This window comes from Gossypium raimondii, chromosome 3 (assembly GCF_025698545.1).
Source record: "Gossypium raimondii isolate GPD5lz chromosome 3, ASM2569854v1, whole genome shotgun sequence".
NCBI classification, from domain to species: Eukaryota; Viridiplantae; Streptophyta; class Magnoliopsida; order Malvales; family Malvaceae; genus Gossypium; species Gossypium raimondii.
The window spans coordinates 10,329,311-10,348,991 of NC_068567.1; the positions used below are offsets into that span (position 1 = coordinate 10,329,311).

General features: G+C 33.7%; 1 protein-coding gene and 1 pseudogene across 1 annotated transcript; both read right to left on the reverse strand.

Annotated features, from left to right (window-relative positions):
• Positions 1-576: 576 nt before the first annotated feature.
• LOC105795677 (wall-associated receptor kinase 2-like) lies at positions 577-11,795 on the reverse strand (annotated as a pseudogene).
• Positions 11,796-16,268: 4,473 nt separating this feature from the next.
• Positions 16,269-19,681, reverse strand: LOC105797128 (EH domain-containing protein 1-like). Its single transcript, XM_052628105.1, has 9 exons — positions 18,825-19,681; positions 18,681-18,736; positions 18,548-18,590; positions 18,401-18,462; positions 17,808-17,936; positions 17,690-17,708; positions 16,847-16,873; positions 16,621-16,713; positions 16,269-16,470 (listed from the first exon to the last, which is right to left on the reverse strand). The coding sequence occupies exons 2-7, from the start codon at positions 18,705-18,707 to the stop codon at positions 16,869-16,871; spliced, it is 285 nt and encodes a 94-aa protein (XP_052484065.1). The 5' UTR covers positions 18,708-18,736; positions 18,825-19,681; the 3' UTR covers positions 16,269-16,470; positions 16,621-16,713; positions 16,847-16,868.

Consider the following 19,681-nt stretch of genomic DNA (forward strand, 5'->3'; position numbering starts at 1 on the left):
CTCAAGTTTCAACTTGAGACTGCACCGATCCGAACTGAGCACACAGAGTTTTGGCAACTAATCTTCTGCAATTTAAATGTATCATAGTGCTTGTGGACCACATCACATATTCAAGTAGATTTGTTCGACTTGGCCTTAAAGGTATATAGTGAGTTAACAGTGTAGATTGAAGAATGAGGATGAATTCGCTGTATAACTAATAGATCCACTGATTTAGATTCATTAACTTAGCCTTCATATCATGCAGGATAAATAAATTTTTTACAGCTAAAAGTAAATTTTTTGTTCTTACTGTAATGCTTATCAGGAGCATTTCCATGATATAATTTACTCATACTTAGCTAAGAAAAGGGAAATTTTTTTCCTTCTGTGTATGCTAAGTAGGATGATTTCTACCACATCATTATCATGTACCAAGCTTCCAAATATAGTTTCTTTTCATTTCGACGATACTTTAAATGTTTTCAGACATTGATGATTATCGTATGACATTTACAAATTACAACATGACATCTAATGGTAAAGGAAAAAAAGAAGAAGAAAGATATTAGATAAAAAGGACATTATTGTATGCTGTCAACGTGCACCTTCAAGTTCAAACGTGACTCGATTATTTATGCTATCGTACCCCAGTGAGCTGCTGGTTGCACCATCGCCATAAGTGTTGCTCAATTCACCAAGCAAATTCTCTGTTTCTTCTGCCTGTGAATTACTATTGCCCCAAGGATGATTGATTGCTTGCAGTCCTGCTAATTCATGGGCTACTTCCTTCATACTAGGCCTTTCCTCTCCCTTCATTCTCACATATCTCCTAGCTAACGAAGCTACTTCTTTAAGATGCTTCACGTTTCCATCATTCAACACCTTCGAATTGATAATTTCGAGCAATCGATTTTGTTTCATCGAAGAAACAAAGTGAATAGACAAAACTTTGTTTTCTTCTGATCTTTCAAAAAAAACTGTTGAGTTTTAAATCAAACCAAAGATCAAAAACAACTAAAAATTTGTGGTGAAAGATGAAAAACAGAAGCAAGAATTGGATGTTGAAGGAGAAAAGAAGTTGACTTATCCCATTACTTCATTAAGCAAAAAATAACGTATACATAAATAGTTCTATTACATTGGAAGAAAATAAACTTTGCTTGTGCAAGTAACCAAGCTGTAAAATCAGCTTAATGATAACCTAAAACCTACTAAATCTACTAAGTACATGGCTAAACCTCAGCTAAACAAAAAGTTACAATCAAATCAAACATATGTCACATGTTACAAAGTTCAATGACCGAAATACACCATGGACATTTGGATGCTGCATGCATGCTGCTGCATTGTTGTCAACTTTCAACACTCCTCCTTGGCTACAAAGTAGTAGACTCCAATTTGCTTCCTCAAATACTCGAGTCTTGTGGCAGCTAATGGCTTGGTCAGAATGTCTACGAGTTGAACCTCCGAGCAGCAATGAATCAAATTGACTTCCTTTGACAATTCTACCTCCCTTACAAAGTGATACTTGATCTTGAAGTGCTTGGTCTTGCCATGAAACAGATGATTCTTGGCAATGGCAACAACTGATTGGTTGTCCACTTTAATTTCTGTTGCTTCCTCTTGATCAACATTTAAATCACTCAAAAGCTTCCTAAGCCAAATGGCTGGATTAACAATGAGGAGTCAGTTATACTCGACTTTGCGAAGGATGAGCTCTTATCATTGCTTCTTAGAACTCCAACTAAAAACTCCTGAACCTATAGTGAAGAAGTAGCCCGATGTACTTTTCTATCATCAACTGAACCAACCCAATCACTGTCCGAATAGCCAATTAGCTTCAGTTCCTCAGCTTTCTCAAACTTCCCACCATAGCCTAAGGTCCTTTTGACATACCTTAAGACTCTTTTAGCAGCCTTGAGAAGAGCTACATTGCAGCAATGCATGAATCTTGATAGAAGGCCTACTGCATAAATGGTGTCTGGCCTTATTGCTGTCAAATAGAACAAGCAACCAACTAGACTTCTATAGCTCTTCTCATCAACTGGGTATGGTCACTGTTGCTGGAGATTTTTTCTCCCTGTGCCACAGGAGTGCTAACAGGTTTGTAATTTGTCATGTAAGACTTGCTTAGGACCTTCAATGCAAATGCTTATTGGCTTATGAAAATACCCTGCTCATTCTGATTCACTTCCATACCAAGAAAACATCTTGCATCTACTTCTTGAATTCCTCAATTAATTCACTCTTACAACCAGTAACCAATAAGTCATCCATATACAGAGATACAATCAGCAAGGTTTCTTTTTCAACCTTCTTCACATAGAGTGTAAGCTCACTAATGCTCTTCTTGAACCCCAGCCTTGACAAGTATGCATCAATCCTGTCATACCAGACCTTGTGCTCTTCACCAAGAACCTTGAATCCATCAGGTTGCTCAACAAAGATCTCTTCCTTGAAAAATCCATTCAAAAAAAGTTGATTTAACAACTAGCTGATGCACTTTCCACTACTTCTAAGCAGCTAAGGCAAACAACAGCCTTATGGTGTCCAACATTGCAACTGATGCAAAGGTTTCAAAGAAATCGATGCCATGCTGCTAATTGTACCCCTTTGCAACCAGCCTAGCTTTGTGCTTATCAGTGACCTATCTGCATTATGTTTAGTCCTAAACATCCATTTCACACCAATGACCTTTTTGTTTGCTGGTCTATCAACCAGCTTTCATATGTCATTTTTGTGGTCATCCTCAATTCAGCCTCCATTGCTTTTTTCTAACAACCCTCTCTTGCAGCTTCATCAAAATTAGAAGGTTCAACAATGGTCATATCACACCTCTCATAGATGTTCATTAAGGTTCTAGTGCCTCTGACAGGTGCATTATCATAATCATCCTTAGTTTCAACTTCAATCTCAGCATGCTGTAGATCAAGATCATACTGGTCTTGCTCAGACAAGCTTGCATATATTCCATCCCATTTTTAACAGCTTCCTTCATTGAATTTCACATCTCTGCTCACAATAATTTTCTTAATGAATGGATCAAAGACCCTATACCCTTTATTTATACCGCTATAGCCAACAAAGACTCCAGACATGGACCTATTTTCCAGCTTAATTCTTTTCTCAGCTGGCACAGTGTATAGCATAAGTAGCGAAACATTTTCAAGTGTGAGACATTTGGCTTGTGTCTAAATTAGGCTTCAAAAGGTGTTTTGCCTTTGACTGCATTAGTTGGTAGCTTGTTTAGCAAATACATAGAGGTATTTACTACCTTAGCCCAAAAATTGTTAGGCATTTTGCCTTCAAACAAAAGGCACTTGGCCATATCGAGAATAGTCATGTTTTTTCTCTTACAAAGACCATTCTGCTATGGTGTGTAGATAGTGGTTAATTGGTGCTGAATTCTTACTTCATCACAAATCTTCTAGAACCTTTGAGACACATATTCAGTCCCACTATCAGAAATCAAAATCTTCAACTTGCAGCTGGCTTGATTCTCAACCAATGCCTTGAACTTGTAGAAGAAGTCAGCCACATCTGACTTTTGTTTCAAGAAGCTCACCTAACAGAATCTGGTGCAATCATCAATGAATAATGCAAAGTACCTACTGCCATTTAAATAAGAAGTCCTTATGGATCCAAAAATGTCAGTATGAACCAATTGGAGCCTCTCTTGAGCTCTCTAAGCTTTGTTAACAGGAAAAGACAGTCTGGTCTGCTTGCCAAACTGACAGACTTCACACACATCTTTCTTAGGCTCGATCTTGGACATGTCTTCAACTAGGCTCATCTTGTGCAGTAAACTTAGTGACTTATAACTCACATGCCCCAGCCTCTTGTGCCATAAACATGATTCATCAGCCAGAGCTGTATGTGCCTTTACTTCTAGCTGATTCACATCTAAGATGAAAGATTTATCATACATAACTACTGCCACCAACACTTGATCAAGAGAATCCTTGATCACACAAGTATTTTTTTCAAAAATAAGAGAGTACCCCTTCTCCGACAATTGACCAACACTGAGCAGATTCTGATCAATGTCAAGTACAAAAAAACTTCTGAAATGGTTTTGTTATCCGATTGAATGCAAATCACATCCTTGCTTTTGCCTTTGGCTTTGATGAACTCACCATTCCCAATTCTGACTTTGGATACAAAGTTAGTGTCTAGCTCCCTAAACATACCTTTTTCTGAAGCCATGTGATGAGTGCAACCATTGTCAATCAGCCAATTCTTCCTAACTTTGCTCGAGCTTGTAAAGAAAGAGGCAGTAAAGACATGCTCCTCTTGAGCTTAGACATCCTTAGTAGCTTGAGCTTGATTCTACTACTGTGGTTGTGTTTTTTCCTTGTTCTTGATGACCTTTTCAATGTGGCCAAGCTGCTTGCAGCTTCTACATTGAATGTCAGGCTTGTACCAGCAATATTTTTCTAAATGAGTAGACTTCTTACAATGAATGTATGGTGGAAACTTATTTTTAGCAGCATCATTCTTCCCTTTTTCTTTCTTTTCTAACCAAGGCTTCTTGCCCTTGTAGCTTGAGCTCGATCTTGAGCTTTCTCAGCTCATTGCCTGAAAGGCTCCTTCAGAACGCTCCTCCATTCTGTTTGCTCTTATTTGCTCTTGTGCATAGAGAGCATTTATCAACTTTATTAAGGGTATAGCTGATAGGTCCCTCGAGTTCCCCAAAGAAAAAATTTTTGACTCAGACTTCTCTAGAAGAGTTGTAATGACTTTTTCAACTATCCTTTTGTCACTAAACTCATCTCCAAGCAGTCTTATGTTGTTGACCATGGCCATAATCCTGTCAGCATACTTCTTGATGGTTTCAGACTCCTTTATCCTCAAAATATCTAAGTCCCTTCTCAAGTTGGTCAACTATTGTTGCCTGGTCTTGTCTGACCATTAAAACTCTTCCATGAGTCTATCCCAAGCTTGCTTTGGAGTGTCATAAGCTATTATCCTTGTGAAAATAACATCTGAAACTCTATTTTGAAGGCATGACATAGCCTTATACTTTTTGGCACAGTCTTCATTATGCTGCCAAATTTGAGCTATGGTTGGATTAGCTCTCAAAGGTGGTGGCTCTGTGTCAGCTAGAACAACACTCTACAGATCATGAGCCTACAAAATGTCTTCATTTTCATGGCCTAAATGTTGTAGTTTTCACCAGTAAAGATAGGTGGTGGTGGTGGTAAAAAACTCATCCTTTTGCAGTAACTAAACAAGCCAACAAAAATAGCTTTTGTTTCTTTTCTTTCAAGCACGAATAACTCAAAGAATCAACACAAATCAACACACAGCAAAGGCCCTCAAAGATGACAGGCTCTTGATACCATTTGTTAAGTTTTAAATCAAACTAAAGATAAAAAAAACTAAAAATTTATGTTGAAAGATGAAAAACAGAAACAAGAATCAGATGTTGAAGGAGAAAAGAAGTTGACTGATCTCATTACTTCATTAAGCAAAAATAATATATACAAAAATAGTTCTATTACATTGAAAGAAAATAAACTTTGTTTGTGCAAGTAACCAAGCTGTAAAATCAACTTAATGATAACCTAAAACCTACTTAATCTGCTAAGTACATGGCGGAACCTCAGCTAAACAAAAATTTACAATCAAATCAAACACATGTCACATGTTACAAAAGTTCAATGACCGAAATATACCATGAACATTTGCATGCTGTGTGCATGATGCTGCATTGTGGCTTGGACACATGTTGCTGCATTGTTGCCAAATTTCAATAGAAGTAACCTTCTGTGCTGTAAGTAACTCGATAAGAACAACCTTGAAGCTATAAACATCGCTCTTTCAGTTGACTTGTATCCATGTATTCAGGATCCAAATAACTAAAAGTTCCTTGTACAATTGTAGTTATCTATACCTGTTTAGATGGGACCAATCCTAAAGCTCCGAATCTGAAACTTTTTCAGTGTAATTGTCATCCAACGGCATGTTAGACAACTTGATATCTCGATGAATGATCAGAACAAAAGCAGCAGAATGCAGATAAGAACGGGCTTTCGCCATCTCGATGGCGATCCTCAAATGAGCTTCCCGTGGAAGAAACGAGTCATATGTAGCATTGTGCAGGTGATTGAAAGGGTTTCTTTAGTTACATATTCATAAGCCAAGAAAGGAACTGGTTTCTCCAAACAACATGCTAAGAGTTTGACAACATTCCTGTGGTTGATTTGGTAAAGCATAGTTATTTCATTCATGAAGGGTTCAACTTGACTATGATCTCCAATCCTCGATTTCTTTATGGCAACCAATTGATCGTCAGACAATGTTCCTTTGTAAACTATCCCGACCTTCTTGTCCTAAGATTCTACTTTCATGGTAACTGTTTGTCACCTTCTCCAGTTCTTCAGCTGCAAATACTTTAACCTTTTCATCACACCCTTCACGTTGGGAAAGATGGTGTTGAAATAAATTGTCAATGTTTTGCTGAAAATATTTTTGCTTTAGTTTGATAATCTGTCTTTGCCTTATCATAAAAAACAACCAATGTTACGTCTAAGAGGAGAGCAAAGAATCCAATGCCAAAACCTGTAAACCAAGCTACCACATATATGATTAGCACTTGGATTAAATATGTTAAAATTTAAATTACTATTTATGGAGACTCATATGATGGATATATGAGCATGATAAATTATAAGCGCTTCTACTTTTCCATGAATACATTGGATTAGTTGGTCTACATATCAAACTAATAACATTTGATATTATCCAAGATTATATACAAAAGATTATATTTTTTGCTCTCTTTTACTTCTATGGTTCTTATATTTAATAGGTATTCCTCCACTAATAGATTTTTTAGAAAACTCTATTTATTCCGGCGTGGGTGGAAAATAAGCTTATATTTTTGGTTTCAATACAATGAAACAACATATTTAATGGAATGACCTAATAAAAAGAATGGGACAAAATCCATTTGTCTCACATGAATCTGAATACTTACAATTTAGGGCTTTGGTAAAAGTATAATAGAGATTTTTATACTAAGAGTCGAATAGTTTTTGCTCTCTCAACTAAAAATTGAGAAAATTAATCCTTATACAATAGATTAAAGGAAAATTAATTATCTTGTAAAAATTTCATCCATTTATATGGTTAAAAACTAGACTCTATATATCAAGATAAGGTACACATGACACGTTATGTGCAACTGTTTGGTTATTCATTAGCCACCCTAGTTTTTAAGAATAAAAGTAAATGAAAATGACCAATTTGCTCTTTAATCTAATGTATATGATTAATTTTTATTTTTGAATAAAAATTAAAATGCAATTTGACTCTCATTATAAAAACTTCCATAGTACCCTATCAAAATTTTAAATGTAAAATGTAAAAAGGAAAAAAAATCTTTGTACCCTATCAAAATTTTCACATAAGCCTTTACCCTTCTATTACACTTTTTATGTGTATATTTATTTTCTATATAAATATATTTAATGGTAAAAGTATCTTTTAAAATAATATAATTTATTTTATAAAATTTTTATCATCACTCAATTAAATTAATCTATGTTTGGCTTGTGATACCAAAATATAGTTAGGATATAAAAGTAAATAGATATACAAACCTAGAGCAATATTAACAAGAGATCTCTTATAAATAAGACGATTTCAGCCAGTTCCATTTTTCCAATCGTCACCTTTAAACCCTCCGGACTTGAACATTTGTAACAGCCCAAAAAATTAGAACATGTACTGTTGCAAGGCTGTAATGTTTCACACTCGTTTATCAACAAGATGGTAGCATCGAGGAAGAATTTATATATTTACCTTAGCATCCTTTAGTGAGGTAAGGGTTCCCATCATAACCATCACAACACTTGTAGATATACCCTGAACTATTTTTCGATTCAACGTACTTACTATTCTTTTTGCATGCAAAGCTACTCATATCCTCCTTTGCTTCACTGCAACTTAAATTCCCGATTGTCCAGTCAAGAATAATAGGAAATTGTTTCTCTTTTAAATCATATCCACCAAGATCTAAATTCGAGAAGTTATAGGCACCATCCTCTACAACAAACACTTAACTATAAGGATTATTGAGCAAAATTTGACTATAATTATGTTGGAATTTCGATACTAAGGAAGAAAAAATTGCAGAGAAAAAACGAGAAAAACTTGTCAACAAAATTTTCTGCTAAGATTTTTTATTATTTTTCACTCATCTATTTTGAATAATGTAACATGAATATTCATAACAAGAAAAAAATATTAAATATGGATAGAAATAATAAAGATTTTTATACTAATAAATATAAAATATATTATGCTAATAAATACTAAATCTTCTAGGAAGAAAATATATTTTGTAAACATAACTTGCAAGCAAGCTCTTTAAATCTTTTTCATATTCTTAGTTCACCAAAATAATAGGCTCGCCACTTTCTGTGAGCTCGCCAATGTTGATGGGTTCACCAAGTGTGTTCACTGCATGAATGGTCATCTCCCAACACTCCTCCTTGGCCTTTATGCTGCGAACACCAATTTCTTTTCTTAGTTTCTCAAATCTGGACATTTCAAGTGGTTTGGTCAGAATATCAACAAGTTTGCATCTTGTCTTGTTCACAAGCTTGTACTTTGATAAGCTTGCAATCTGGTGTCCTCACACTTTTGCAACATGTATTTCATTCAGTTTGCAGCTTGCACTTTTCATAGCTCGCACATTTATCAACTTGCACTTTTTTGAGTTCGCAACTTGCATTTTTGTGAGCTTGTAAGCTCACAGTTCATCCTATTGCTTGCTACTGTATGAGTGGCCAATTTGCAACACTCTTTTTTGACCATATTACAGCAAACTCCAATGTTGTTTTTTCATGCAACTTATTCAAAAATTGCATGCTCCAATACTGCTAAGTCACATCTGTGATAAGTTCAACAATAGGCCTGATGCTCTTAACAGGAAGATCATCAAACCTTCATCTTCATCTTTATCTTCAACTTTAGTCATCTTCTCAACCGATTTTGACTTACACACTTGACTAAGGAAATTATAGTTTACATATCCTTGTCTTTTGTGCCAACTATATGATTTATCCATTGAACTTGTATATGCTCTTGAAGCCTCAAAGTTCCAATCTAGCACAAAGCTTTTATTGTTCATTGAGACTGTGACCACTTACTATCCCAATAAATCAAATATAATGCAATATATATCTTTGAAAACAACTGTGTATTTCTTATCCATCAATTGACAAATGGTAAGGAGCTTATTATCTATTTTAGGAACTAAAAACACATCTATAATTACTTTAGTACCTCTTGGAGTGCTGATCAACACATCTCCTTTTTCCCTTAGCTTCTAAGAGTTCGCTATTACCAATCCTCACCTTAAGATCACATCTTTTGTCAATCTTCCTGAAGATTCTTTCATCTGAGGTCATGTGGTTGATGCATCCATTATCGATCAACCAACCTTTTACGACTTGGTTTTTTATGCAAAACTTGTGGCTGTGAATACCTGCTCCTCCTAAATGTGATCTGCCTCAGCTTCCTAAGCCTGCACATTCTGTTGTAGAGTTCACCCTTTTTTCTTACATACTTTCTCCATGTGGCCAAATTGTTTACAACTTCTACATTGAATATATGAATTGAACCAACAATACCTCTTCAAGTGATTTGTCTTTTCGTAGTGAGAGCATGGTGGATTTTATTCCTCACCACCATCTCTCAATCTATCTTCTTTCTTTTCTGTCCAACTTTTCATACCCTTATGTTTCCGGGGGTTCGCATCATCAATACTCAGGGTTCGTAGCAATTCTTGTAAGAGAGATCGCCGAGAGATCCCTTGAGTGTTTAAGTGAGGAAATCTTAGATTCATATATCTCAAGAACTGTTGTTATGACCTTCTCAATGACCTTGCTATCTGTGAATTCTTCCCCAAGTAACTTGATGTTATTTACAACCGCCATAATCTTGTCTGCGTACTGCTTCATTGTTTCAACCTCCTTCATCTTCAAATTCTCAAAATCTCTTCTAATATTACTAAGTTGTTGTTTTCTTGTCTTGTCAAAACCTTAAAACTCCTCCTTTAGCTTATCTCAACCTTCTTTTGGAGTCTCACAAGCCATAATACACATGAATATGACATCTGAGACGCCATTATGTATACAAGACATTGCTTTGTATCTTTTAGCTTGCTCATCACCGTGGTGTTTAATTTGAGCGATTGTAGCGTTATTCCTCAATGGTGCTAGCTCAACATCAATATGCACAATCTCACACAAGTCATAATCTTGTAGGTAGGTCTTCATCTTAACAACCCATATATGATAACTTTCTCCATTGAAAATAAACGGTGAAGGTGGTGAGAAACTCGCAGAAGCCATGTATAACTCGAAAAGAACAGTAACAACATGTAAGAGATGACTCTGATACCACTTGTTAGAATTTTGATATTAAGGAAGAAAGAATTGTAGAGGAGAAATGAGAAAAAATTAGCAACAAAATTGTCTGCTAAGGTTTTTATTATTTTTCACTCATCTATTTTGAACAATGTAACAGGAGTATTTATAACAAAAAAAAAACTCTTAAATATGGAAATAAATAACAAATATTTTTATACTAATAAATGTCAAATATATTATGCTAATAAATGCTAAATATATTATACTAATAAATACTAAATATTCTAAAAAGAAAATATATTTTGTAAACATAGCTTGCAGGAAAGCTCTTTAAATCTTGTTATATTCTTAGTTTGCCAAAATAATAAGCTCGCCAATCTTGATGGGTTTGTCAAGTGTGTTCGCTGCATGAAAGATTATCTCCTAATAGATTATCATAGTTGTTGAGACATATTATAACCTCTTACTCCTTTCAGGATCGCCGTCTGACTACAACCGATGCTAGAACAGGAGCCATTAATCACATCACTAATGCTATTACAAAACGATAGGCAACCCGTTGCGTATTCATTGTTGGAGCCTCAAACGACGGCGTAGGTGTCACAACCAATTGTTGTGAGCATGTTTCGGGTGTTATCAATAGGGAATTTCAATAGATCAATCTAGTAGTTGAAATATGAATCATTTGTTGAAGGATAACAGTCGTAGCTTGCTGAACTAAGGACTTGTAGATGACGATCTAAAGATATGTTAACGATTTGGATGTTACCAGTGGTTAAGAATGCTTTGTTGTGTACGGAAGTAGTATCACATGTTAGGAAAAAATCTTCACTAATATTACAATCGTTGCCTGTACCAAAAGGGTATGGTATGATAACATCGCCGCAGTTACTTCGGCAACTGGGTTTCGCTTGCCGCCACTTTTCTTACCGCAGCCGCCGTGATCATCGTAAGCATAATCATAAGCACCACTCTCAAGTTACCCTTGCCCATTTTTCTTCAACTCTATACGCACTATAATTCACTTTGAATCTCTTGATGTATATATGGTAGAAGACTGAGTGGTTACATATAAAAGAAATCATCTGGCTGGCCAACAGAATTGGAACTTATGTCACATAGATGTCAGGTAAGTATTTGATTTGAATGTATTGAACACGTTTAGTATACATGTACTTTTGAGTTACAAATAGATTGCAACAGGAAAAGATTTTGGCCCAGGAGACATATATGATGACTTAATGTAAACTAGACCAGGTCCTCGGTCACAAATCAAGGTATTGAGCTTTTGAAGCATCAACTGGAATCTGTAGACTGGTTCAACATCTTCAGATTTCTTATTTAATTTGCAACAAATATTTCAATGTATAATACAATTTTTTTGATTTTATTAATGGATTTGTATAAACATTAACAAACCTTACACATGGTGAGACTTACATCAGTGTAAATCCACAAATGACTTGAAAATTTTAAGATCTTAATCTTGTAATTAAACCAAAATTATATAACAATTTGATGTAGAAAATGTTTATCATATGATGTAATTCTCATTGCCGGCAATCCTTTAAATAACAAATTGATAAATGCTGTTGTATCAGTTGAAGTTTCAAGAAGTGACGATTGATCATGAAAGCATAGACTTATTAGCAGCACTAAATTAAAGAAAAAAACAAAGGTAAATTTTATTCAGTGTCCTAATCGATGATGGAAGATAAAACTGTTTGAAGTAATAGTTAAAAGAAATTATATATGTGAAATGAAGGTAAACTCATTTGGTTAGTCGACTAGTTCTCAATCGTGGGGACAAGCTCTTCTACCAATAGTTTACATCATGTGATGTGTCACCAAATATAAATTTATTAATTCTTCGCTACAATTAATGAATTTTCAGTAAAAAACCACAATGAATTTAAAATTTAACTTTTAGAATTTATAGGTAGTTAAGGAAACAAATATACAATGAGGATTATCTTTCAACCTATAATCACTTATTTGACCTTTTATTATTTTAAAAAATTATTTTAATCTTTTATTTAATTTTTTTCTCTTTTAATTTTAATCTTGTGTTATTTGTCCAATCACCTAAAATAGATGAAAAAATTAACAAATGTTAATTTTTTTATTCATTTTGAGTGATTTAACATAAAATACTAGTTGAAGAGTTAAAAGAGACGAGAACTTAAATGAAAGGTTAAATAATTTTTTTATTATATAAAATTAATGAGTAAAATAAATTATTATACGTTTTAAACACGTAAACAAAAAGTATACAACAAGAAATTAAGGGAACAATAAATTGGTTTAATAACACGGAAGTCCTTCCATGTTGTTCCACTGACAAAATACTTCCGCTTTTTCTAATATAAACTTAAGTCCTCCATATTTATAATTCATTTTTCATTACTCTATCACATAAATGTTTATTTATTGAAACGTCTTTCTTTATTTACATTTTCTAAAAGTGTTTTCTTAAATTACATTTTATATATTATTTATCTAATTGATATGAAATTTTATTAAACTATGGTACATTTTAGTATTTCTCTTACATATTTAATAACAAAATTATTAATTTAAACTTTAACATTTTTAAGCATATCTATTTTACAGTAAAAGTTTTAGTTTACCATTTTCATTAATAACATTATCATTTATCTTAATTTTTTACTTATTTTATAACATACATGCCATAAGAAAAATATTTAAATTCAGAACAAAATTGATTAATTTGATTTTTTTTTACTTTTACATTCAATTTTCAACAATAATATTAAAAAATGTAAAATACATTTACTTAGAGTTTATTTGGACAACACAAAGTAATTGAATAAAAGTCTAATTATGAGGGTAGTAATTACACTTTCTTAAAATTATAAAGAATTGTAATTTCTTGGACGTATTTGGCTTGTAGGATGTAATTACATTATAATTCTCTAGATCATGTTTGGTAGTAAAATTTGTAGTCAAGCAATTTTTACCATAATTTTAGAAGTTTTTTTTCAAAAATTTATAATAAAACTATAACACTTTTTATGAATATGCATATTAGTTTCATAATATATAGAACATATAAATAAGTTACGTTTATACTTCTTAGCCATAACTTTTATAAAGAAATATATTATAACTCTTTTATAACCAAAATATCTTCCAGCACCTCTTCCGGGTAGATTATAGATATGTTTTCCAATTGGAAGCTAACACTTATTTCTTTCAAAATGACCGATATTAAGTGAGTTATAAATAGATAACTTGATTATGTTAATAGATGCACCCAAATCACACATAACTTTCTTAATGTCAATATTACCTATTTTATATGAAATTGAAAACATACATTGATCCTTACATTTATGGGGTATCATTTTTTTGGATAAGAGCTAATACATTCTCCTCCATACATACCCTTTCGAAATTGGTTGGTTTCTTTTTGTTAGAGCAAAAATTCCTTCAAAATTTTTGCAAAATGAGGTATTTGTTTTATAGCGTCCAATAGTGAAATCTTTACCTCGACTTTGTAGAAAATCTCAAGGACTTCTTCATCGTCTTTTTCTCTCTTGTTTCTCACTAGCCTTCCAAGAAAAAGAGGTGGAATCACGATTGGTTTGGGAGGTGTTGGTTCCGCTTTTGCTTGTGAATTGTCATCTTGTTTTTCCTTGCACAAGTCTTGTCAATGATTTTTACTAGGATAGGGCTCCAGAATAATTTTGCTTCTAAGAGTCACTGAACTCACGTTTTAGCTCGGATTAGGTTCTATTTGGATTGACAACTTCTCTTAGGAATCCAATTCACTCCTTGAGATGGCAAGTTGACTCATTGAGTTCTCTAATTTCTCCCTACTTGCTCTTCTTCCCTGTTGGAATTTAAGAGTGTTAGCAATAAGGGCATTTAAAATGTCTTCTAAAGAGAAACTTGAGGATAATGGTTGCCACTTAGGTGGACTAGGCTGATAATATGGATTGAACAAGGGTCTCATTCCATAGCCTAAATCGAGGAGATCTCTCTACATAAAATTGTATGCATCAAAGAATGAGTTGTATCTTCTTTGAGGTGGTCCAAGAAAACTTTCAATAGTGCTAAATTGTTCTTGATAATCTTCGTGCAAAATAAAATACACATCTATCACGACTGGGTGTAACACATGCACTACATACCATGATTGGCATAGTATTTATTGTGTCAATACACCGAACAATATTAGCAAAATTATTAAATTTACTTTCCATGGAAGATACATTTATCTCTTGTACTCTTATTCAGTAATTAGGTATAAACCCAAACGGTTGATAATTCATAGCCATAACATAACATTCGATCATTCTTCAATTTTTTTGTTCTTTTTTATTTATTACTATTTCTGAAGAACAAACAATTTTCTCTACTTCTAGAGTATGCTTGAGTGGCCTGCACGTCCAAATTTAGTCATATGAAGAAAACACAAATTTTGTTAGTGCCAGTCCCCGACAATAGATTTAAAATTTGATGGTTGCTAAATCCACCAAAAATATTTTTTTACACCTAAAATTGAAATTAAATTTACAGTATAGAGAGTAGGCCAATACTACAGAGGTTGGATTAATCAATTCTATAAGTTCTTATGACCAAGATTTGTACAAGTCTAAGAAATTAAAGAAAATGGGGAATTAAGCTTGGATATAAAATAAAAAAAGTTAAATTAAAATAAAAATCAATAAAAAGAAGCACAAAAAAAATCTAAATAAACCAAATAGACGAAAACTTTAACCTCATGCACGATTTTGACTCCGCCTACGAACTGTTACTAAAACAAAAAGAGAGAACTTAGCATTACTTTATTAAGGGGCACGAATGCGGCATCAAATAGGAGTAAGGGATTTTCAACCCGGATATGGGATAGGTGGATCTCCAAATTAGTAACATAGATAGAAAAGATTTAAGTATATCTATATGAAATATATGAGAGTAATATAAGTTTTTAGTAGATGCACTACACCAAAACAGGCTTTTAGCGGCGTTTTTTTGGCCTTTAGCGGTGCTTCCAATAGCGCCACAAACAATGCCGCAAACTTTTGCGGCGTTTTTAGAAATAAACGCCGCTAAAGAACAAGACCTTTAGCGGCGCTTTTCCCACAAACGCCGCCATAGAACAAGACCTTTAGCAGCGCTTTTTTCACAAACGCCGCTATAGAACAAGACCTTTAGTGGCGCTTTTACCACAAACGCTGTTAAAGAACAAGACACTACACCAAAACAGGCTTTTAGCGGCGCTTTTTAGCGTCGCTAAAAGTATTTGCGGCGCTTTGAGAAGCGTCGGAAAAAACGCCGCTAAAGAATGCGTCGCTAACTTTAGCGGCGTTTTTAGAAACAAACGCCACTAAAGACCACGACCTTTAGCGGCGCTTACCCCACAAACGCCGTTAAAGACCAAAACCTTTAGCGGCACTTTTTCCACAAACGCCGCTAAAGACCACGATCTTTAGCGACGCTTTCCCCAAAAACGCCGCTAAAGACCAAGACCTTTAGCGACGCTTCTCCCACAAACGCCGCTAAAGACCAAGACCTTTAGCGGCGCTTCTTCCACAAGCGCCGCTATAGACCATGATCTTAGCGGCGATTTTATCACAAATGCCGCTAAAGAACAAACCTTTAGCGGCGCTTCTAGCAAAAATGCCGCTAAAAACATAATCTTTAAAAAAAATTATTTTAATCAAATAATATTTATTTTTATGATAAAAAATATTATATTATGTTTTGTTTTTTAAATTTGATCTTTAAATATACTTTTTAAGGATAAATAAAAAATATTATTTAAATTAATTTTTCTATGAAATTTTTAACTTTAAAACTAAATATAAAAATTAATGAATTTAGTTTTAGAATTTAAAATAATAAATTAATAACACAATTAAAATCCAAAAGTTAGAACTGAAGTTGTCGTAAATATTAAAGTAAAAATAAAAGTTTAGAATCAAAACTAAAATAAATAATACATATGAAAAACACACTGACTAGTTGAACTTGCCTATGACTATACACATTGCAAGGTAATAAAAAATAAAATGCAGTCTGCTGCACCATCTTTGCTCTGCAAGTTTTCATGGAAGGCATTCCAAACTATATCCTGCAATATAAACATGCATTATTCATAAGAAAGATAAAAGGTACAAACCACACATGTAGGGAGAGGAAAAGTGAAAGAAAACAGAAATTTATGCGCGTAGATACAAAATGCTTCAAACACAACCTAATTGTGATTCATAATAAATATTACCTCCACTTCTGCTGAAGAGTAAGCTGGATCCAAGTTCTAAAACAGAACAAGTTTTCCAAACTTGTGTGCATCCCGCAAACTTTCTTCCCAAGGCTGAAACAATGTAGGAAGCAGTTTAAGATCAGCTTAAAGAATGTAGACCAATTTTCCCACAAATAACAGCAATCAAAGTAGGCTATGAAAATAATTTAAACAACTGGTTTAGGAGTGACAGAGGAGTGCTTACGAGTTCTCCAAACCATTTGCTCCTATCCTGTAAGCATGAATAAACAGCAAAATGTCCACATCAAGAACAACAGAGGGATAACAGGATAGTAAATCTTTAATAAGGAGGAAAGCAGAAACTTGCAAGCATGATATTGTACAGGATGATGAGGATTAAACAAATAAATTTATTCATCCAAAAAGAAATACGAGTAGAAGCAAGAACCAGGTAGGAGAAACAATCAAATGAGACCACATTATTCTTCCAATAAATGTTAAAAGAAATTGAAATTTGAGATCATGTGATTTAAAAAAAATGGAGTTCACCAAAATTCAAGAAAAAATTGAACAAAAATTATAAGCAGTATTTATTCAACCTATTAATGACTTTTCAGGCTTAAAATACAAGTATCCCATCCCTAAATATTTACTTGCTGAAACATATATGTCAAAAATTTTACAATGAAAACCAATTATATAACATGCTGAAACCAATTATATAATTGCAGTAACAATAAAAACCCCAAAGACCAAATATTTTACAATTAATAACATGCCAAAATTTTACATTACATTAAATTTTACAAATACTAACCATTAAATTTAATTAATTTGAGGCAGAAGAAATGAGGTCCTTACTTAAGCTAGAAATTCGAATTAAAAACCCTATGAATATCAAAACCTAACAAACAATCAAACCACAATATATTCTCCAACTAAAATTAAAAACAACCCTACATAAAAAAAAAACCCTAGGTGCGAACAATTATTTTACAAGTTAAATCAGCAAATAAATGACGATAAATTGGAACTAAATTCAAAGATTGGAGGAAATAAATTGAAAAATTGAAAAATACCGAAGTACCTGAATATTTTTCAGAACTCTGAAGGGATCGGAAATTCAAAGGAAAAGAAGGTATTAAATTCTATATAAGCAGAAAAATTAACTATCGCAGCAAACTAGAATTGAACAATTAACTAACTGGATGTGGCATTTGAGAACACTCAAACTTCGACAAAAATGCAGTTCCGAAAGTAGTGAGGCCACTGAATGGCATGTCTGCCTGGACAGCAATAGTGTTCCCTAGAACACTTCTTTCATCAGTTCCCGACTGCATAAAGGGAAAGAGAGTATGTGCATAACACACGAGATCAAAACAAAATTCCACAATTACAACAAACATCAAATGATAACAAACAAAGCAGTATAGACAGTATACAGAAAGTTAAGATTCAATTTCCATAATTGATTTTAAAACCACCAAGTAATGGAAACTCTCCAAGCTAGATCTACAGAACAACAATTCTGAATTACCATAACAACAACAAATCTGTTGGTCATTGGTTTAGGTCCAATGTAAGCTCCTGAAAATGATAACAAAAATATATGAATGAAAAAGGAGGGGGGCTTCTAAATTAGTGATTTGTCTGAGTGAGAGTGAGAGTGAGAGGGGGAGGATCACTTGCCTAGATAACTAGTCTTAAGCAAATGTTTAATGAAGGTTGTTTGATTAAAATGGTAGTAACAAGAGCATCAGCAGCAAAAGAAGATCAACTATAAAATGACAAAACAAACCTTCTTTGATGATTTTGAAGAAAACCATTGAGATGCAGGTGATGTTTGATTTGAAGAACTACCTGCAAGCCCCAACTTGTAAAAATAACATATGATAGTGAAATCGGAGTAAACTAATCATCAAAGGTTACAACAAGAAAGTCATACCATTGCTTTCAAGGCTACTAGACTTTGAAGATTGTTTCTTTCTCTGAATAAATCAAGCAAAATGATAAGAAATTCCAGACTCTAAGCATATGGAACATAGAGTTTAAGAAGGTAAAAGTAAGAAGCCACATACCATGATTAATGTATCTAAGCCTTCCATTACAGGAGGTCTAATATTCTCAAAGTTTACTGCAATATATCAGCATACTTTAACATTAGAAAATATTAAAAAATTGTAAAACGAAAATTTGAACAAAAAGTAAAGCTAAAATCGTACCTGAATCAGCGAAGTTGAACTTCAACGAAAAGAAGTTGAACTTCCACGACTTTGATCTGCTCCCGAACTAGCACTACCCGTACTCCGCTTCTTCTCTCCGGTCATCCACCTCTTCCACCACCGTAGAAGACTGTAAATGTAACCGCAACAAAACACGACAAATAGCCCAATACCACTAACGACCATAGCAATCAACAAAATCAGCTTCCTCTGTTTCTTTTTTCTCACATTTTTACAGTCATTATTCAATGGCTTACCACATAAATTTTCATTAATTGAAAATACAGAACTATCATTGAATAAAGAACCTAATCCACTTGGAATCTCACCTTCAAGATTATTTCTAGATAAATTCAAGTACTTCAAATTAGACATGTTTGAAAATGAATCTGGTATGTTACCTGTAAGGCGATTTCCATCTAAAAGGCGATTTCTTCTGGGATTTCACCATTTAACTTGTTAGAACCCAAACCAAGCTCTTTTAAACGAGACAACCGAGAGAAATCCGCCGTTATATTGCCGATCAATCGATTCGAACGAAGCTGAATCACTTGAAGCTGAGAACAATTACCAAGCTCCGATGGCTTCGACAAAAGAGAAGCTGGCTTCGAAACAGTGGAGAGAGAAAGAAAATAAATAAAAAAAATCGAACAAAACTGAAAAAGGAAAAAGAAAATACACTGCTGAAAAAGGAATTCCATAGATCAATCCCTGTGGTCTTTTGGTATAGATCGGAAAACCCTTTTGTCCTGATTCAGAGAGAAACAAAACCCCAAATCAATGAATCATTTGTTATATGCATGTATACTTATATAAAATCATGGAGAGAAAAAGAAAAGGTTTAGGGATTTGAACGG